Source organism: Symphalangus syndactylus, chromosome 17 (assembly GCF_028878055.3).
Source record: "Symphalangus syndactylus isolate Jambi chromosome 17, NHGRI_mSymSyn1-v2.1_pri, whole genome shotgun sequence".
Classification (NCBI taxonomy): Eukaryota; Metazoa; Chordata; class Mammalia; order Primates; family Hylobatidae; genus Symphalangus; species Symphalangus syndactylus.
The window spans coordinates 24,484,120-24,504,265 of NC_072439.2; the positions used below are offsets into that span (position 1 = coordinate 24,484,120).

General features: G+C 36.9%; 2 protein-coding genes across 7 annotated transcripts in view; both read left to right on the plus strand.

Annotated features, from left to right (window-relative positions):
• ZNF569 (zinc finger protein 569) overlaps nt 1-20,146 on the plus strand; it is a 72,550-nt gene that overhangs the window by 16,404 nt on the left and 36,000 nt on the right. For 5 of the 6 annotated variants that reach the window (XM_055247851.2, XM_055249662.2, XM_063621258.1 and 2 more), the window contains one exon: nt 10,456-10,695. The exons of the other annotated variant lie outside the window; for it this stretch is intronic. In XM_055247851.2, coding sequence (XP_055103826.1) covers nt 10,667-10,695 — 29 coding nt within the window. In that variant the 5' untranslated portion in view covers nt 10,456-10,666. The remainder of the gene's footprint in view (nt 1-10,455; nt 10,696-20,146) is intronic. 6 annotated transcript variants of the gene reach the window in all.
• The window catches only part of LOC129466308 (zinc finger protein 585B), a 224,412-nt gene continuing 218,378 nt past the window's right edge, over nt 14,113-20,146 (plus strand). Inside the window, exon 1 of the mRNA XM_063621251.1 lies at nt 14,113-14,266. The gene's annotated coding sequence lies outside the window, so the exon portion shown is untranslated. The remainder of the gene's footprint in view (nt 14,267-20,146) is intronic.

Sequence of the window (20,146 nt, forward strand, 5' to 3'; positions counted from 1 at the left end):
ATCGCATGCTTTAACATACTCTGAGATTACATCTGATCCTGCGGGAACCCTTCCTTTTAATGGCTTAATGGCTGATTGGCAATCCGGATTGGCGTTTTCATATGCCATCAACTCCACTATGACTTTACGGGCATTCTCATTGGTAATTGACTTTTGAGCAGCATCTTGAAGTCTTGCTACAAAATCAGGGTATGGCTCTTTAGAGCCTTGTCTTATTGTATTAAAGGAAGGGCAGGCGGTTCCTGGGTCTTGGATTTTCTTCCAGGCCCTAAGGCAGATAGCCCTGATTTGCTCAATGGCCTCATTTGGCATTATTGCTTGTTGGTCAACAGTGCTCCAATTTTGACCTATTCCTAATAGTTGATCTGCATCTATGTTAATTGGAGGATTGGCAGTCCTATTTCTTCAGACCTGTACTTGTGCCCCATCAATCCACCAAGTCTTAAATTGTAAAAATTGAGAGGGTGAGAGTGATGATTTTGCCAGAATCTCCCAATCATAAGGAATGAGTCTATGTCCATGAGCAATGGAATCTAACAATGTTCTCATGTAAGGAGAGTTGGGTCCATACTGTTTTACTCCTTCTTTTATCTCTTTTAGCATTTTTATAGAAAAGGACTGATATCTGGCTTCAGCTACGGGAGGCTCTCCCTCTTGGGCCCCTTCTCCAGGTGGTCTTGCTTCTAATATTACTGGGAATTGCCACGCCTCAATATCTCCCTGTTTTCTTGCCTCATTAATAATTTTATGTATTGCACTACCCTGTGTACTAGGCGGTGCTGTAGGATTAAGTCTCATGGTGGGCGGCTGAGGATATGGCACCCTGCCCTGTGGCACTGGAAATGCTCCTGGCTGTCCATACAGATTTTCTGGAGGCTGCCGATACTGCAGTTCAGCTGGCAGCCAGTATTGATAGGCTACTGGCGGCTGGATCTTACTTTCTACCTGCTGATATTGTGGACACTGTATTTGGATTGGCATTGCCGTGACAGAGACTCTATCTTTTTCTACTTGATCTTTTTTTGGAGTTTGTACTTGTTTAACCTGCATTTGAGGTTCTAAGGTTGCAGGCATCTGAGCTGTTGTAAGAGGAGTTGGCCCTCGTGGTTTAGACTCTGATGGCTCTGTCAATTCTGGATCTTTTTCCTCTAATTTTAACGTTTCAGGATATATTACCTCCTGTAATTGATTATTGTCAACATTTTGCGTTGACCGAGCCATTACCGGCTCTGCTACACATTTACAGTGTGAACTTTCTTTTCTTTTTCGGGACTCTATCCCTGCCTCTTTTTCACAATCTACTGCACAGCTTTTAGGGACATCAGAAACTGGAACGCTATCTTCTTCTGTTTGCAGCGGTTCTAAAGCTACTTTAATAATGACCCAATCATTCCATACTGTAAGTGGAATGATTTTACCTTCCCTACTTGCTTGTTTTAATTCTTTGCCAATTTTTTCCCAATCTTTTAGATCTAAAGTTCCCTGTTCTGGAAACCATGGGCAAAACTGTTCTATTGTTTGAAAGAGTGTATTTAGATTTTTGGTAGACACTTTAACTCCCCTTCTTTTTAAGAGAATTTTTATAAAGCTGCGATAAGAGGCATATTTACTTTTAGTTTGCCCCATTGTTACCCTAGGTTCTTCCGAGCGCACAAGCTTACCGCAAGGCTGACTGTAGACGTACTCGGGAGTCTCTCGTCGACTTGTCCTCAATGACCATGCTCCAGCGTACCTTCACCTTAGAGAAAAGCGCCTCCACGTTGAGCGCCAGATGAAGGGGTGGCCTGCCCCTCCACACCTGTGGGTGCTTCTCATTAGGTGGGACGAAAGACTTGAGAAAAGGAATAAGACACAGAGACAAAGTGTAGAGAAGGAAAAGCGGGGCCCAGGGGACCAGTGCTGTGCTTACAGAGGACCCACACCGGCCCCGGCCTCTGAGTTCCCTTAGTATTTATTGATGATTATCTTTACCTTGAGATGTATAGGCGAACATCTCCATAAACCTTTTAGCAGTATTGCTCCAGCAAGCCCCACCTTATTCCTAAAGGCGGTTTTCTCCTTACTCAGTAAACAAAGCACACAAAGGGTTTTACCTGGAGATGTTCCATCGCCCAGGGACGGGCAGGAGACAAATGGTTTTTTTTCTCTAGATTTAAGAGAATGGTGATGACCTTTAACCATAAGCAGCCTTTAGGCACTTGTTTAACAAAGCACCTTCTGCACCGCCCAAAATCCTTTTAACCTTAAGTCACCACAGCACATGTCTCTTGCAAGGACAAGGTTGGGGGTAGGGTCACAGATTAACAGCATCTCAAATACAGAACTAAATGGAGTCTCTTATGTCTACTTCCTTCTATATAGACACAGTAACAGGCGGATCTCTCTTTCTTTTCCCCACAGGCTACAAAATGGTGATATTCTAATTCTGTCATTACTTCGTTTACTAGCTAGAATATTTTCCTAAAGAAAAAATTTTCCTTGTCAACTCTTTGTTCACCCTTAGGTACAGTTTTTACAGAAAAGGTAGAATAAATGGATTCTTTCCCTTTATACGATTTTGAGTTATTGGAGTGGTTCCCTGGCATCTCCTAGTGGGTTGTTTTTATTATTATCACCATTATATATTCATCATTTTTAGCATATTTGATGTGTTTTAAATCACTGCACTTATTTTCTTTTTGAAGCTCAAATGTTCTCATCTTCGGCTACTGTTTCAAGATAGCTTCTGAGTCCTTTTAACACATCCCCAGTAGTGTTTGATAGTGTCCTATGTTTCTGATATGTTAGGACATCCCCAGATCATTTTGAACATTTTCTGCCCTAGGCATGAAATCAATCTTTTCTGTATTGTGCCCTGATTGCTTTAAGTAGGAAATGGTATTTTGAGAGCACAGTTATAGGGCTTATTGCTGTTGGAATGGTTATTGTTGCTAGAGGGTTTTTGGTGTGTGTGGACAGAGCTAGGATATATATGTATGTATTTTAACAACTTGATTAAGATATAATTCATAACAATACATTTTACCCTTTTAAAGTATACAGTTTAATATTTTAAAAAATATATATTCAGCCAGGTGCAGTGGCTCACGCCTGTAATCCCAACACTTTGGGACGCCAAGGCGGGTGGGTCACAAGGTCAGGAGTTCAAGACTAGCCTGACCAACATGGTGAAACCCCATCTCTACTAAAAATACAAAAATTAGTCTGGCATGGTGGTGCACACCTGTAATCTCAGCTACTCAGGAGGCTGAGGCAAGAGAATCACTTGAACCCGGGAGGCAGAGGTTGTAGTGAGCCGAGATCGCATCACTGCACTCCAGCCTGGGTGACAGAGTGAGACTCTGTCTCAAAAAAATAATAATAATTATATATATAATACGTGTATATATATACATATATATTTTTTATAGGGTTATGAAACTACCACCACAATGGAATTTTAGAGCATTTTCATCACTAAAGGAAACATGGTACTCATTAACAGTCAATCCCATATTCCCCTAGCTCCTGCCCAACCTAATCAACTACTGATCTTTCTGTCTCTGTAAATTTGCCTATTCCACATATTTCATATAAATGAAATAATATATTATGTGACCTTTTTTGACTGGCTTCTTTCACTTAGCATGTTTTCAAGGTTCATTCCTATTGTAACAGGAAATATGTTCTTAACAAAATGAGCATCATGAGTTCATACTGCTGTTTCCAATGTTAAAAATTTTAAATTATGAAGTTAGAGTTTTAACTTTGGTTTTTATTTTTGTATCTTTTATTTGCTCAATGATCCATCTGTATATCTATATATGTATATATAAATAAGGCAAATTCAGAGCAACATTATTAGTCCTTACAATATTACTACAGGAAATAATTTTAACATTTCTTTATAGATCTATTTGCTGCTAGAATATATCCCTCTAGAGAAGTACAGTTCAATTACTGAGCTTTAATATAACTATAACTAATTTCCATGGGTTAGGCTGAAAATTTGACATATGATTAGGTTCATTTGTTTCATTTTGCTTTTGGTTTTTAGGTATAGCTTTTTTTAAACATTTGATCCAATTTAATTTTTTCTATAATTATATAAAATATTTACGTGGTTGGAAAGTCAAATATACAAAACAAAGTATATTAAAGTGTATACAAAACAAATATAGAAAATAAAGAGAAGTCTTGTTTTTATTCTATTTGTATCTCTACCACCTATTTAGTAACCATTTTTAAATTGTTAAGTTTTTTGGTTTTCCTTCTACTTTTTAAGGTAAGCAAATATGCATAAAATGCTAGTTTACTATCCATATTTTTTTTGTTTTACTTGTCCAGCTTTTTCATTGTAAATAAATTTGAGGATTGGCTTGATAAGTTGAGTGAAAAACTTTTTGGTAATTATGATTGAAATTATATTAATTTTATAGATAATATTGGGAAAATAGGCATCTTTACCATGCTGATTTTTTCTGTCTTTAAGTATGGTATTTATTTAAGACTACTTTTGTGAACCTTAATACATTTTCTTGACTATGCTCTTATACAGCTTTTGTTTGAATTACTCCTATTGTCTTGGAGTTTTTGTCACTTTTGTAAATTGTGAATAAGTTAGTTAAAATGCCACATAGACCTGCCACCATGTTTAACACACCTTTCTCCTGGTTAAGTGTTTGCTTGGGTGCAACCTTTGAGTATCTCCCAGAATTTCTGAAAATCTGGTTCTGACAGGTTTTGCCTTTTGTTTGTTTTTTTCATTTCTAGGGAAGGATAGGCCACCAGTCTCATCCCTTGACTTTTTTTTTTTTTTTTTTTGAGACAGAGTATCACTATGTTGCCCAGGCTAGAGTGCAGTGACCATTCACAGATGCAGTCATGGCACACTGCAGCTTTGAATTCCTATGTTCAAGCAACCTTCCTGCCTCAGCCCCCGCAAATAGCTTGGACTACAGGTGCATGCTACCACACCTAGCTTCATCTCTTTACTTGTAACTTGAATGTTAAAATGGGTTTCTTGTAGACATATACAGTTGGTTTTTTTTTTTTTTAATGCACTCTGACAATCTGTCTTCTAATTGCTGTGTTTGGACCATTTACACTTGGTGTGATTATTTTTGTAGTTGGATTAACATCTACCATTGGCCAGGCGTGGTGGTTCATGCCTGTAATCCCAGCACTTTGGGAGGCCAAGGCAGGCGGATCACCTGAGGTCAGGAGTTTAGGACCAACCTGGCCAACATAGTGAAACCCTGTCTCTACCAAAAATACAAAAATTAGCCAGGCGTGGTGGTGCATGCCTGTAATCCCAGCTGAGGCTGAGGCAGGAGAATTGATTGAACCCAGGAGGCAGAGATTGCAGTGAGCCAAGATCATTCCACTGCACTCCAGCCTGGGCTGGGGTCTCCAGCAAAACTCTGTCTCAAAAAAAACAAAAACAAAAAACAAAACAAAACAAAACAAAACAAAACCGCTACCATCTTCCTAGCTGTTTTCCATTTGCTTCATATGCAAATAGAAAATTTTTTCGTTTCTTTGTTTCTTCTCTTCCCCCCTCCTTTGTCTGATTAGTACGGTTTTCATTGAGCATTTTATATTATTTCATTTTATCTCCTGTTTATCATTTATACTTCTTTTAAAAAATTTTAGTGTCACCCTAGAGTTTTCAATATGTATTTTTAACTAATCTAAATTCACTTTTGAAAAATGCTATACTGCTTCATATGTAGTGCAGGAACTTTACAGCAGTATTCCCAGTTCCCCCTTCTTCTCCGTTGTTATGTTGCTTGTGATGTCACTGTCATTCATTTCACTTATCCATGTGCTATAATCACCTAATACATTGTTATCATTATAGCCTTTAATAAACATTTATCTTTTAGATCAATTACTAATAAAAGAACCAAAAGATTTTATCATACCTTCATGATTTCGTCTCTGATGCTCTTCCTTTCTTTATGTAAATCCATGTTTCTGACCTACCTTGTTTTTCTTCTGCCTAAATACCTTTTTACATTTCTTACAGGGTAGGTCTGCTGGTGATGAATTCCCTTAGTTTTTGTTTTGAGAAAGTCTTCATTTCTCCTTCAATTTTGAAGGATATTTCCCTGGATAGAGAGAATTCTAGGTTGGTGGCTCTTTTTCATTTAACGCTTTAGATATTTCACACCACTTTCTTCTCGTTTATGTAGTTTCTGACAAGAAGTCTGCTGTAATTTTTATCAATGTTGTTTTATAGGTAAGGTGTTACTTTTCTCTGGGTTCCTTGAATACCTTTTCTTTTTTTTTTTTTTTTTTCAGTTTCAATATGATATACATGTGTGGGTTTTTTTTCGGTGTTTATGCTGCTTAGTGTTCTTTGCACTTCCTCAATCTGTGGTTTGATGTGTGTCATTAATTTGAAACATTCATGGACATTATTACTTACAATATTTCATCTGTGTTCTCTTTTTTTTCCTTTTGGTTTTCTAATTGGGAAAATAGATGTCTGTTTAATAGATACATGTTTTGATATTGTCCCATGGTTTCGATGTTCCCTTTTGTTTTTCATTCTTTTTCTTCTGTGCAATTTAGTTTGGGAAGTTTCTTTTGAAGTTTCTATTTTCAAGTTCACTGATTGTTTCCTCTACTGTGTTGAGTTTGTTGATGAGTCGATTGAAGGCATTCTTTGTTTTTGTTAATATGTTTTTGATTTCTAGCATTTCTTTTGATTCTTTCTTATAGTTTGCATTCTCTGCTTACAGTACCCATCTCTTTTTCTAACTTTCTCATAGAACACTTGAAATATTAATCATAGTTATTTTAAATTCATTCCACAAACTTTTACTGCACATCTTTTCTTATATAGGTTGTGCTGGGCCATGAAACATCAAACCATATGACCAGTCCCTGTCATAAGTGGTTCACAGTCCTACTTAGATAAATCAGTGGGTGCATTGGCAGAGTGATAAATGCCACAAGATGGTTAAGCTCATGAGATACAGAAGTACAAATAGATCTACGTAGACGGATATCCCAATCAAATGATAAAGTTGTTCTTAATCTCATCTCTTTAAGAACAAGAAGGTATTGGTCAAAGGCAAGAAGGAACTGATGATCAACAATCAAGAGATAGTTTCTAGGCAAGGGAACGTAATATATAGTAACTGTTATGGAGCAATGCTTTGTATATTTTAAGAAAGGTATGTAATTATGTATGGCTGGAGTTTACTTTCAAGGAGTGAAAGATGAAGCTAATGAGGTATTCAGAAACAAAATTGTAAAAGTTGTCATTGAAGTAATTTAAGGTAATACTCATGTAACAAACAAGCACATGTATCCCTTGAATCTAAAATAAAATACAGTTTTTAAAAAGAACTCCATAAAGAATATAAAAATATCAGGCTGGGCACAGTGGCTCATGCCTATAATCCTAGCACTTTGGGAGGCCAAGGTGAGCAGATCACTTGAGCCCAAGTGTTCAAGACCAGCCTGGGCAACATGGCAAAATCCCATCTTTACCAAAAATATAAAAATTAGCCAGGCATGGTTGTGCATGCCTGTGGTCCCAGCTACTTGGGAGGCTGAGATGGGAGAATCACTTGAACCTCGGAGATCAAGCCTGCAGCGAGCCATGCGCTCCTCCAGCTTGAGCAACAGAGCGGGACTCTGTCTCCGAAAAAAAGAATATAAAACTATCTAAGATTTTCTAGTTTTATTTTGTTTATTCTTTTTTTTATACTTTAAGTTCTAGGGTACATGTGCATAACATGCAGGTTTGTTACATATGTATACATGTCCCATGTTCGTGTGCTGCACCCATTAACTCATCATTTACATTAGGTATATCTCCTAATGCTATCCCTCCCCCCTCCCCCCACCCCACAACAGGCCCCAGTGTGTGATGTTCCCCATCCTGTGTCCAAGTGTTCTCATTATGCAGTTCCCATCTATGAGTGAGAACATGTGGTGTTTGGTTTTCTGTCCTTGCGATAGTTTGCTGAGAATGATGGTTTACAGCTTCATCCATGTCCCTACAAAGGACATGAACTCATCCTTTTTTATGGCTGCATAGTATTCTATGGTTATTTTGTTTATTCTTAAACATTATATACCAATTCCACATTCCATCACTCTCTTTTTCTTTCATATTTCCACATACCTCAGTTTCTCTGTTACCATAAGCCAATAAATTTTGGGCAAGGGGAAAAAAAGAAGTTTAAACAGGGGAGTGTTACTTAAGATGCATCTTATAAGTATAGAATTCTCTATTAAATCCTGAATTTATTTTAAAATTGGTTTTAAAGGATATTGTTGCGACAACTAGGGAAGTATAAATAGAGATAATATATTTTATTGTACGAATGTTTAATATCTTTGGTGTGATAATGGCATTGTGTTTATGTAGGAGACTTCTTAGTTTTTAGAGGTACATTCTGAAAGAGTTAAGTGTGAAGATTGTGCATATGTTTTTAAGAGAAGGAAAGAGAGGTAGAAAAATGTGGCAATTGCTGAATATAGATTAAGGGTTTTAGAAGTATTCTTTGTACTGATCTTCCAACATTTTTGTAGTTCGAGTTTTGTGTTTTTTGTTTTTTGCTTTTTGTTTTTTGAGACGGAGTCTCCCTCTGTCACCCAGGCTGGAGTGCAGTGGCGCGATCTAGACTCACTGCAACCTCTGCCTCCCGGGTTCAAGCGATTCTCCTGCCTCAGCCTCCCAAGTAGCTAGGATTACAGGCGCCCGCCACCACACCCAGCTAATTTTTTGTATTTTTAGTAGAGGTGAGGTTTCCCTATGTTGGCCAGGATGGTCTCGAACTCCTGACCTTGTGATCCGCCCGCCTCGGCTCCCAAAGTGCTGGGATTACAGGTGTGAGCCACTGTGCCTGGCCTTGAGTTTTTAAAAGTAATAAATTTTGGAAGAAGATTTCTGGAATGTATACATACAAGTATGTTTAGAGTGAACTAGAGGGAAGGAAAGTAGGAGGCAGTTAAACTGTTTTATGAAGCTTCAACTCCCTGTCTAAAGAAAAAGTTTTCTTAATGGAGAGCTCTGTGACTTAATGTTTAACTAACATGAATGGGAGCTTCCTTCTCAAACATATGGGCCCTAAGAGAGAAGTAGAAATGTTAAGAGATAAAATATAAGACACTTAGATGATCAGTTTAAGGGATAGATCATCCTATTCTTAGGAATTATATGTAAGAGAAAGTAGAGAAAATGACAACAAAAACGTGCAAGAACATTTCCTAGAAGAGAACAATAAATATACGGATTGAAATGACCATATGTCCGTGATATATACTGACCAAAAGCTCAGTGCGATTAATGAGAAAAACCCACACCAACTATCAGAAACCAATAGGAGAGAAGAAAGGCCAAAAACTTTCTACAGAGGAAAAAAAAAAGTTGGAATGATCTAGAAGTAGAATGTCAACATACAGCAACACTAGAAGTCACTGGAGCCACAAAGTGAAGTCACATTGCTTTAAATTTCTAAGGAAAATTTGTTTTTCTGAGAAGCCTACACTTAGCCAAATTATTATTTGAGTATGAGAGTAGAATAAAAATGTTTTCAAACATGCCAACCAAATTAAAGAGAAAACAAAGTAAAGAAGCTTTTGAGAAATTAAATTTTTTATTTCTGTAGGTTGCAACTGGCTTTGGCAACTTTAGATCCCAGATAGAGCGGTACCCACAGAGTTTAATGCTGTTCTTCCAGCCATCAGTGGGTGCTAATGTCCAGCCCTTATATCCTTTCATGTGTCATTGGCCCTTTTGCCTTGTGATTTAAACATGTGTTGCAAAGTGGTGTGGTAGGACCTGGAATCCGGGGACACATGGAAATAATGGAGAGAAGACTAGGAAAGAGTTGGGGGTTGGGGAGAAAATACTGTTGTCCACCACAGAGCCACGTCCCCAGTCTGTGAGTTAGTTCACGCTAACTAGAGAATTTCTGCCTTGAGAGATGCTGCCAGGTGTAGAGCTTTCAATGAGTTTTAGGTTTTTGGCAAAATGTGGATTCAAGCAAGCGGAGTGTTAAAAAATATATATTATTATGTAGATATGGCAGTTGCTGTAAGCATTTTAACTGTATCAGAGCTCATTTCAGGAGGAATCATGCATGATAGTCCAGAAACTAAACAAATTGATATGCCTGGAAGTAAGTTCTTTGCAGAGGAAAGAAAAATAACATTTGTTATGAATATAACATTTAGTTTGTGAATTTATTTCTAAAGTATTTCCTCAATTAGCTTAAAGTTGAGTACCTCTAATATACTGAATTCTGTCTTTTCTGAGCCTTACCAGTTGCTACTGCTTTGCTTGTAATGCTTTCCCACCCCCACTCCATCCTTGCTAATTTACTTGACTTTAAACTGTTATCCTAATCCTAACTTTATTTGCAAGGTATTTTTGAGCCCCATGACAAAATAAACCAAAGGACTTCTCAAAAGTTTATCGTAATGAGGGGACTTTGGGTTTCTCCTTAGGGATGTAAACAGCTGGAAAGAGCTTTGCTTCAGTCATTACAACAAGGAAACTACAAACTTCTACCCTACAACAAGGAAATGGACAAACTACAAAATAACTTTTCTAGAACCCATCAGAGAACTGAGGTCACAGGGCAACCAAGTAATCTTAAATCTGGGGAAAGAAAGATGCCAGCTGAGAGAAACAGGACTCAAGCTTTACTTACCTGGGATGGACTCTGCCAGACACCATATAAGCCAGTAAGAAAATACAGCTATCAAGTTTTTAAACAAATTTTTAAAGTGTGAATGTCAGGTAATGAAGCGTGAAACCACTGGGGGATTTGCAAAATTAGGGAGGTGGGGGTTGCAATCTCTTGTAGGCTTTTCCTCCAGGAATCCCAACAGGCACTCACAGGGAAGATGGGGGTGAATCCTGAGAAGCCTTTCCTTGTGGTGCTAGCTGGAGGAGGGCAACAGCAGCCCAAACCCATCTTCCCTATCACTGCATAATGAAGAGCAGCAAAAACAGTTGCCTTAGGAGACTTGTAGAAAGCTACTGCAGTTTAGGAAAGGGACCTGAAAAAAAGTAATATCTCTGGGAGTAGGGGAGGAATATGCTCTAGGCCTAGCACTACAGCTGGCAGAGTGGCAAGAGCACTTGTGAAGGCCACATCCCCAAGACTTAGGGATATGGTGTCTGCCTAAGACTGAGGCTTAGTGAGATCATAAGAGAATGCTATCCCTCCATCTACTCAGCCCCCACCAAGATAACAATAATCAAATAGAAGCAATAGTAGAGTACAGCTAGGAAGCCTGCAAGAGAGATTCTCTCTGGGGAGCAGCACAAATGGAACACCCAAAACTAAGGGAGAAACATGCATTGAGAAAACAACCATGGGAAATCAACTCTTACTTTAAACATAGATATTATTAGAGGATATTATTGAAGCCTGTGATACACTCAGTGTAACCACAGCAATGACAAACCTCAAACCCTGTCCAGCTATTGAATAGATCAGCATAACCCCCCACGTTAAAAACCTAGCGGAAGAAAAGTCATACTCATGTTTAAGCATAAAAACTTCTTAACCTTCATATCTACTGTACTACCCAAGATGTACAGCCTTCAGCGAAGATTATGAGGCATGTAAAAAGGCAAGAAGAAAAAGAAAAAACATACTTCAAAGAGACAAAGCAATAATCATAACTGACTTAGTTATGACATAGGTATTCCAACAACCCAACAGGAATTTAAGATAACTATGACTAATATGAAATGGACCTGATGGGTAATTGCAGCAGAGATGGAAGAAAAGTATTTAAATAAATGATGGCTGAGAATTTTCCAAGTTAGTGACACCAAACCATAGGTCCAAGAAGCTCAGAGATAAATACCAAAACAAAATTTTAAAACACATCTAAACATATTATATTTAAACTGCTGGAAACTAAAAATAAAAGGAAAATCTTGAAGATAACAAGAAAAAAATTGTCTATTGAGGAACAATAATAATAATTACGTATAGCAGATCTATTATCAGAGACCACGCAAGCAAGAAGACAAGAGAGAATCATTTTTAAAGTGCAGAAAAAAAAGCTGTCAATCCAGGATTTCACACCAAGCAAAAATATCCCTTCAAAATGAAGGAGTCGGGGGTGACATCAGCAAGATGGTGGTGTAGGAAGACTTGGACCCTTTCTCACCTTCCCATAATACTAATTCAGCAACAATTCACAGACAAATTCTGTTTGTGAGAAATCAGAAACTAATTGTAAAGGCTGTTGCATCCTGGGAGAACATGAAACAAGACTAGTGAAGCTAGTAGGGAGATTCAGGATACCCTGTTGCTAGAGATACTGCCCCTGGTACAGTACCATACAGTCAGGAAGAGATGCCCTAACTCATCCAGGGGAGAGAAGGGGTTGATTTGTGCAACCAGTACTCCATCTTTTCTTTGTGGGCTCCCCAGAGAATTGGCTGAAAAATTCACTAGAAGGATTCAACATCAGACTAAATAAAGCAGAAGAAAGGGTTAGCAAACTGGAAGACAAGCCATTAGAAATAATTCAGTCAGGGGAGTGATAATAAAAAATAATGAAAAAGAATGAAGAAGGCTTAAGTGGGTTATAGAATACCATCAAGCAGACTAATATATACATTATGGGAATCTCAGGAGAAAATACAGAAAAAGGACCAGAAAGCTTATTTTAAAAGTAATGGCTGAAAACTCCCCAAAGCTGGGGAAGGAAATGGACATCCAGATTCAGGAAGCACAAAGGACACAAAATAAAATGAAACAAACCCATACCAAGATGCATTATAGCAAATTGTCAAAAGTCAAACAGAATTTTGAAAGCAGCAAGAGAAAAGCAACTTGTCACATACAAGGGAACATCTATAGGACTATTAAGGGATTTTTTTCAGCAGAAACTTTGCAGGCCAGAACAGAGTAGAATGATATATTCAAAGAGCTGAAAGATCAAACAGACAAAACAAACAACAATAACAAAAAATCCCTGCCAACCCAGAATACTATACTTGGCAAAACTATCCTTTAAAAATGATGATGAGAGAAAGACTTTCCCAAACCAAAGCTGAGGAAGTTCATCACCACTAGACCTGCCTTATAAAAAATGTTAAAGGGAGTTTTCAAATAGAAATGAAAAAACACCAAACAGCAAAAAGACGGTATAGAAAAGTATGAAACTCATTGATAAAGGTAAATATATATGTAAATACAGAATACCGCATTACCATAATGGTGGTGGGTAAATAACTTAATTCTACTATAAAAGTTAAAAGACAAAAGTGTTAAAAATAAATATGAAATATGTTAAAAGATACACTATGAATAGATGTGAATTGTGACAATTATAACCAAATGTGGGCAGGAGAATTTAAAATGAAGAGTTTTTGTATGTGATTGAACTTAAGTTTGTTACCAGCTTAAAATAGACTGTTACATCTATATTTTATGTAAGCCCCAAACTAACCACATATGCCAGAAATTACCCATAGAGGCTACACAAAAGAGGAAGAAGTCAAAGCATATCAATACAAAAAACTAACAAAACACAAAGGGAGACTGCAAGAGAGGAAGAGATGAAGGAAGAAGACTAACATAAAGCAACTAACAAAATAGCAATAGTAAATTCTTCCTTAGCAATAATCATAGGAAATGCACATTGAACTCCCCAATCAAGAAACAGAGTGGCTGAATGGATATATAAACAAGACCCAACTATATGCTGTCTACAAGAAGCTCACTTCAGATCTTAAGGGCACACATAGGCTGAAGGTGTGGGATGAAAAAAGATGATCCATGCAAATGGTGACCAAAAGAGAGCAGGGTAGCTATACATATATCAGATAAAATAGGATTTAAGTAAAAAACTGTCACAAGAGACAGGGAAGGACATTTTATAATGGTAATAGGGTCAACCCACTGGGAAGATAGAATGATTATAAATATATATGCACCCAACACCAGGACATCTAATATGTAAAAGAAACATTGGCAAAATTGAAGGGAGAAATATACAGCAATACAATATAATAGGAGACTTTAATACCCTACTTTCTGTCCATTAATAATGGATAGAACTTCTTGACAAATCAATAAGGAAACATTTGACTTGAATAACACTGTAGACCTAATGGATCTGATAGACATATACAGAACTTTTTTTTTTTTTTTTTTTTTTAGACGGGGTCTTGCTCTGTCACCCAGGCTGGAGTGCAGTGACATGATCTCAGCTCACTGCAACCTCCGCCTCCCAAGTTCAAGTGATTCTCCTGCCTCAGCCTCCTGAGTAGCTGAGATTACAGGTGTCCACCACCATGCCCAGCTAATTTTTGTATTTTTAGTAGAGACAGAGTTTCAACATGTTATCCAGGCTGGTCTCAAACTCCTGACCTCAGGTGATCTGCCTGCCTCAGCCTCTCAAAGTGCTGGGATTACAGGCATGAGCCACCGTGCCTGGCCATATACAGAACTTTATACCCAACAGCTGTAGAATACATATTCTTCTGCAGTACACATGGATGTTTCTCCATAATGCATCGCATATTAGATCACAAAACAAATGTTAAAAAATTTTAAAATATCTAAATCATACCAAATATATTTTCTGACCACAGTAGAATGAAACTAGAAATCAATATAACAAGGAAAACCAAGAAATCCGCACATATATTGAAATGAACAGAATCTTGAATAACCATTGGATCAAATGAGAAATAAAAAATGAAATTAGAAATACCTTGAGGCAAACAAAAACACAACATACCAAAACTTATAAGTTGCAGCAAAAGCAGAAGTGAGAGGTAAATTCATATGGATAAGCTCTTATGTGATAAAAGAAGAAAGATCTGAAATAACTAACTTTACATCTCAAGGAACTAGAATCAGAAGAGCAAACTAAGCCCAAAGTTAGCAGAAGGAAGGAAATAAAGGAAATGAGAGCATAAATAAATTAAATGGAAAAGTGATAGAAACTAACAGTTGGTATTTTGAAAAGATAAATTGACAAACCCTTAGCTAAACTATGAAAAAAATAGAGAAGACTCAAATAAATAACATCAGAATTGAAAGAAGAGACAATACAACTGATGCCACAGAAGTAAAAAGGATCTTAAGGAAAAACTGTGAACAATTATATGTCAGCAAACTGGATAACCTAGAATAAAAAATTAAATTCCTAGAAACATACAAACTACCAAGATCACAAAGAAATATTATAAAAAGTCTGAACAGACCTATAACTAGTGTGGAAACTGAATCAGGAATCAAAAACCTCCTAATGGAAGAGCCCTGGACCATACAGCTCCACTGGTGAATTCTACCAAACATTTAAAGATGAATTAATGGAAATCCTTCTCAAAATCTTTCAGAATATTGAAGAGGAGGGACCAGTTCCAGACTTATCTTATGAGGCCAGCATTAACCTGATACCAAAGCAAGACAGAGACACAAGAAAACTGCAGGGCAACATTCCTGGTGAGCACAGATGCAAAAATCCCCAACAAAATACTAGAAAACCATGTCCAACAGTACCTTAAAAGGTCATACACAATGACTAAGTGGGAGATAAAATGGAATAATAAAAAGTGTGCAATTAAACGAAACCAAAGGAGAAAAGTGGGGGAAGGAGAGCGAAAAAGAACAAAGGAGCAAATAGAAAACAGCTAAGAAGATGGTACATCTTAATCCAGCTATATCAGTAATCAATTTTAATATTCTGAATGCACCAGTTATAGATAGAGATTATCACGTTGAATAAAAGAGCAAGATTCATCTGAATGCTGTTTTACAAGGAACCCATTTTAACTACCAGACTACAAGGTGGAGTAGCCTAAGATACCCATTTTAAATATAAAGATAAATAAGTATATTAAAAGCAAATGATATAGAAAAAAATGCCACAAAATGCTAACCAAAAAAAAAAAAAAGAGGAAGCAACTTTAATATTAGACAAAATTTAGAACAAGGGATTTAATCAGGGGTGAAGAAACAATGCTCAAGGTGTTAGTAAGAAGAGACAACAATCATAAATGTGCATGCAGCTAACAACAGAGCTTCAAGATATACGAGGCAAAAACTGATAGAACTGAAAGGAGAAATAGACACATGCACAATTATAGTTGGGGACTTAAAACCTCTCTTTCAGGAATCAATAGAACATGAAAGCAGAATATCAGAAAGGTTACAGAAGACTCCAAAACAGCATTATCAACCAACATTCAAGTATTGAATGTCAATTTTTTCGGTGTTCAAATGTGAGTGACATTTATAGAACACTCTAAACAACAGCAGAATACATGTCTTCCTCAGGTGCACATGGACATTCACCAACATAGATCATATTTGGGGCCATAATAGAAATCTCAAAAATTTTAAAGACATAAAAGTCATTCAAAGTCTGTTCTCAGAACATAGCAGAATAAAACTAGAAGTAAAGAACAGAAAGGTATCTGGAAAATCTCCAAATATTTCAAAATTAAACACACTTCTAAATAGTCCATGAGTCAAAGAAGAAACATTATAGGAAATTAAAAAATAATTTGAAAGAAAATGGAAATACAGCACACCAAAATATGTGGGAAGCAGCTAAGTTAGTGCATACAGGGAAGTTTGTTGCATTAAATGATATAAATAATTAGAAAAATCATTACTACACTTCTGCCTTAACAAACTAGAGGGGAAAAAAGCAAACTAAACTCAAAGCAAAGAAAGGAAGGGGATATTAAAGATTACAGCATAATTCAGTATGATTTGAAACTAAAAATAATGGAGAAAAATCAGTGAACTAAAAGCTTGTTCTTTGAAAAGATCAATAAAAGTTGAAAAAAAGAAACAAATTGCTAATATCAGGAATGAAAGATAGAGTGTCACACTTACCCCCCCAGATTTGAAAAGGATAATAAAAGAATACTGCAAACAACTCCATACCTGTGAATTTGACAACTTGGATGAATGAGTAAATTTTTTGAAAGACATAAACTACCAAAATTCAGACAATAAGAAATAACCTGAATAGTTATATATCTATTAATGAAATTGAATTTGTGATTAAAAACCTTCCAAAATGGAAACTCCACACCCAGATAATTTCCCAGGTGAAATACTAAACGTCTACGGAAGAAATTCTAACTATTCCAAAGAAACTTTTCCAGAATATAGAAGAGGAGGAACACTTTTCAACTCATTTTATGAGGCCAGCTTTGCCAAGATACCAAAGCCAAAGATATTACAAGAAAACTACAGACTAGTATTCCTCATGGAGTTAGAAATAAAAATCAACAGCATATGAGTGAACTGAATCTAGCAGTATGAAAAAAGTATATCACGATAGGGTTCATCTTGGGAATACGAGATGAATTTCCAGTTCATCCTTTGAAAATCAATTACTATAGTTGACTGTAATAAGAGAATAAACCTATGACTGTTATCTCAGTAGATGCAGAAAAGCACTTGACAAAAGTCAACATTCATTCGTGTTAACAACAAAAAACAAAACAACTCCTCAGCAAACTAGGAATTGAAGAGAACAACCTTTACTGCAGGGCATCTTCAAAAAACCTAGAGCTACATTACAGTTAATGGTGAGACACTGAATGCTTTATCTCTAAGACTGGGAACAACGCAAGGATGTCCTCTCTTACTACTATTATAATAGTCACTATTGTACTGGAAGTCCTAGCCAGTGCAATAAGGGAAAAGTACATAAAAGACATAAAGATTGAAAAGGAAGGAATATAACTGTTTCTATTTGCAGACAACATAATTAAGTAGAAAATGCCAAAGAATCTACAATAAACCTCTTGTGTAGTACAGTTGAATTAATGTGTCATATTCTACATCCTATTTTAGATTCCACCTCCCAGAATTCACATCCTGGTTGAATTCTATTTGTATACAGTAAAATTCACTCTGTTTTTATGCCTTTATTTTGTTCCTTTTTATATATAGGCTGGTTCCATATTTTTGCAATTGCGAATTGTGCTGCTATAAACATGCATGTGCAAGTATCTTTTTCCTGTAGTGACTTCTTTTCCTCTGGGTAAATACCCAGGAGTGGGATTGCTGGATCAAATGGTAGATATACTTTTAGTTCTTTAAGGAATCTTCACACTGTTTTCCATAGTGGTTGTACTAGTTTACATTCCTACCAACAGTATAAAAGTGTTCCCTTTTCACCACATCCATGCCAACATTTATTATTTTTTGATTATGGCCATTCTTCCAGGAGTAAAGTATCATGTGGTGGTTATGGTTTTCATTTCCCTGATAATTAGTGATGTTAAGTATTTTTTCATATGTTCGTTGGCCATTTGTGTATCTTCCTTTGAAAATTGTCTATTCATGTCCTAGCCCACTTTTTGATGGGACTGATTTTTTCTTGCTGATTTGTTTGAGTTCCCTGTAGATTCTGAGTATTAGTCCTTTGTTGGATGTATAGATTGTGAAGATTTTCTCCCATTCTGTGGGTTGTTTACTTTGCTGATTATTTTGCTGTGCGGAAGCTTTTCAGTTTAAGTCCCATCTGTTTATCTTTGTTTTTGTTGTGTTTGCTTTTGGATTCTTGGTCATGAAGTCTTTGCCTAAGCCCATGTCTACAAGGGTTTTTTGAATGTTATCTTCTAGAATTCTTATGGTTTCAGGTCTTAGATTTAAGTCTTTGATCCATCTTGAGTTGATTTTTGTATAAGGTGAGAGTTGAGGATCCAGTTTCATTCTTCTTTCTTTCTTTTTTTTCTGAGATGGAGTCTCGCTCTGTTGCGCAGGCTGGAGTGCAGTGGCGTGATCTTGGCTCACTGCAACCTCCGCCTCTCAGGTTCACGCCATTCTCCTGCCTCAGCCTCTCAAGTAGCTGGGACTACAGGCACCCGCCATCATGCCTGGCTAATTTTTTTGTATTTTTAGTAGAGTTGGGGTTCCACTGTGTTAGCCAGGATGGTCTCGATCTCCTGACCTCGTGATCCGCCCGCCTTGGCCTCCCAAAGTACTGGAATTACCGGGGTGAGCCACCACACCCGGCTCCAGTTTCATTCTTCTACATATGGCTTGCCAATTATCCCAGTACCATTTGTTAAATAGGGTTTCCTTTCCCCACTTTATGTTTTTGTTTGTTTTGTCGAAGATATGTTGACCGTAAGTATTTGGCTTTATTTCTAGGTTTTCTGTTCTGTTCCATTGGTCTATGCCTGTTTTTATACCAGTACCATGCTGTTTTGGTGACTATGGTCTTACAATATAGTTTGAAGTCAGATAAGGTAATGCCTCCAGATTTGTTCTTTTTGCTTAGTCTTGCTTTGGCTATGTGGGCTCTTTTTTGGTTCCATATGAATTTTGGGATTGTTTTTTCTAGTTCTATATAGAATGATGGTGGTATCTTGTTGAGAATTGCATCAAATTTGTAGATTGCTTTTGGCAGTATGGTCATTTTCACAATATTGATTCTACCCATCCATGAGCATGGGATGTGTTTCCATTTGTTTGTTATCTGTGATTTCTTTCAGCAGTGTTTTGTAGTTTTCCTTATAGAGGTCTTTTACCTCCTTGGTTAAAATTCCTAAGCATTTTATTTTTTTGGCAGCTATTGTAAAAGGGGTTAAGTTCTTGATTTGATTCTCAGCTTGGTTGCTATTGGCATATAGCAGGGCTACTTATTTGTGCACATTAATTTTGTGTCCTGAAACTGCTGAATTCAATTGCCAGTTCTAGGAGCTTTTGGGATGAATCTGTAGGGTTTTCTAGGTATACAATCATGTCATCAGCACCAGCAACAGTGTGACTTCCTCTTTACCAATTTGGATGCCCTTTATTTCTTTCTCTTGTCTGATTGCTCTGGCTAGGGAAAAGTATGGATTTAACTCTCTTACCATCAGTACCTCCAATACACATTACTCACACAAAAAAACTTTCTATTTGTTCCTCAAGATATAATTATATCACCTTTTAAATTCTTTTAAATTGCTACTTAATTCTTTCTTAATTGCTAATTATTATTGTCTTAAATGTCTCAATACATTAAAATACTTTAGGTGTTTTGTCAGTTTCATAATTTTCCTGCATATATGCTTTCATGATGCTACATGTATTCTCTGATACAGAGCTCCCACATACGCACCCCTATTTCTATCCACCCTGTGCCCAAGCTCTGCATGATTATTCCAATCATCCTCACACCTATTAAGAACCTTTGT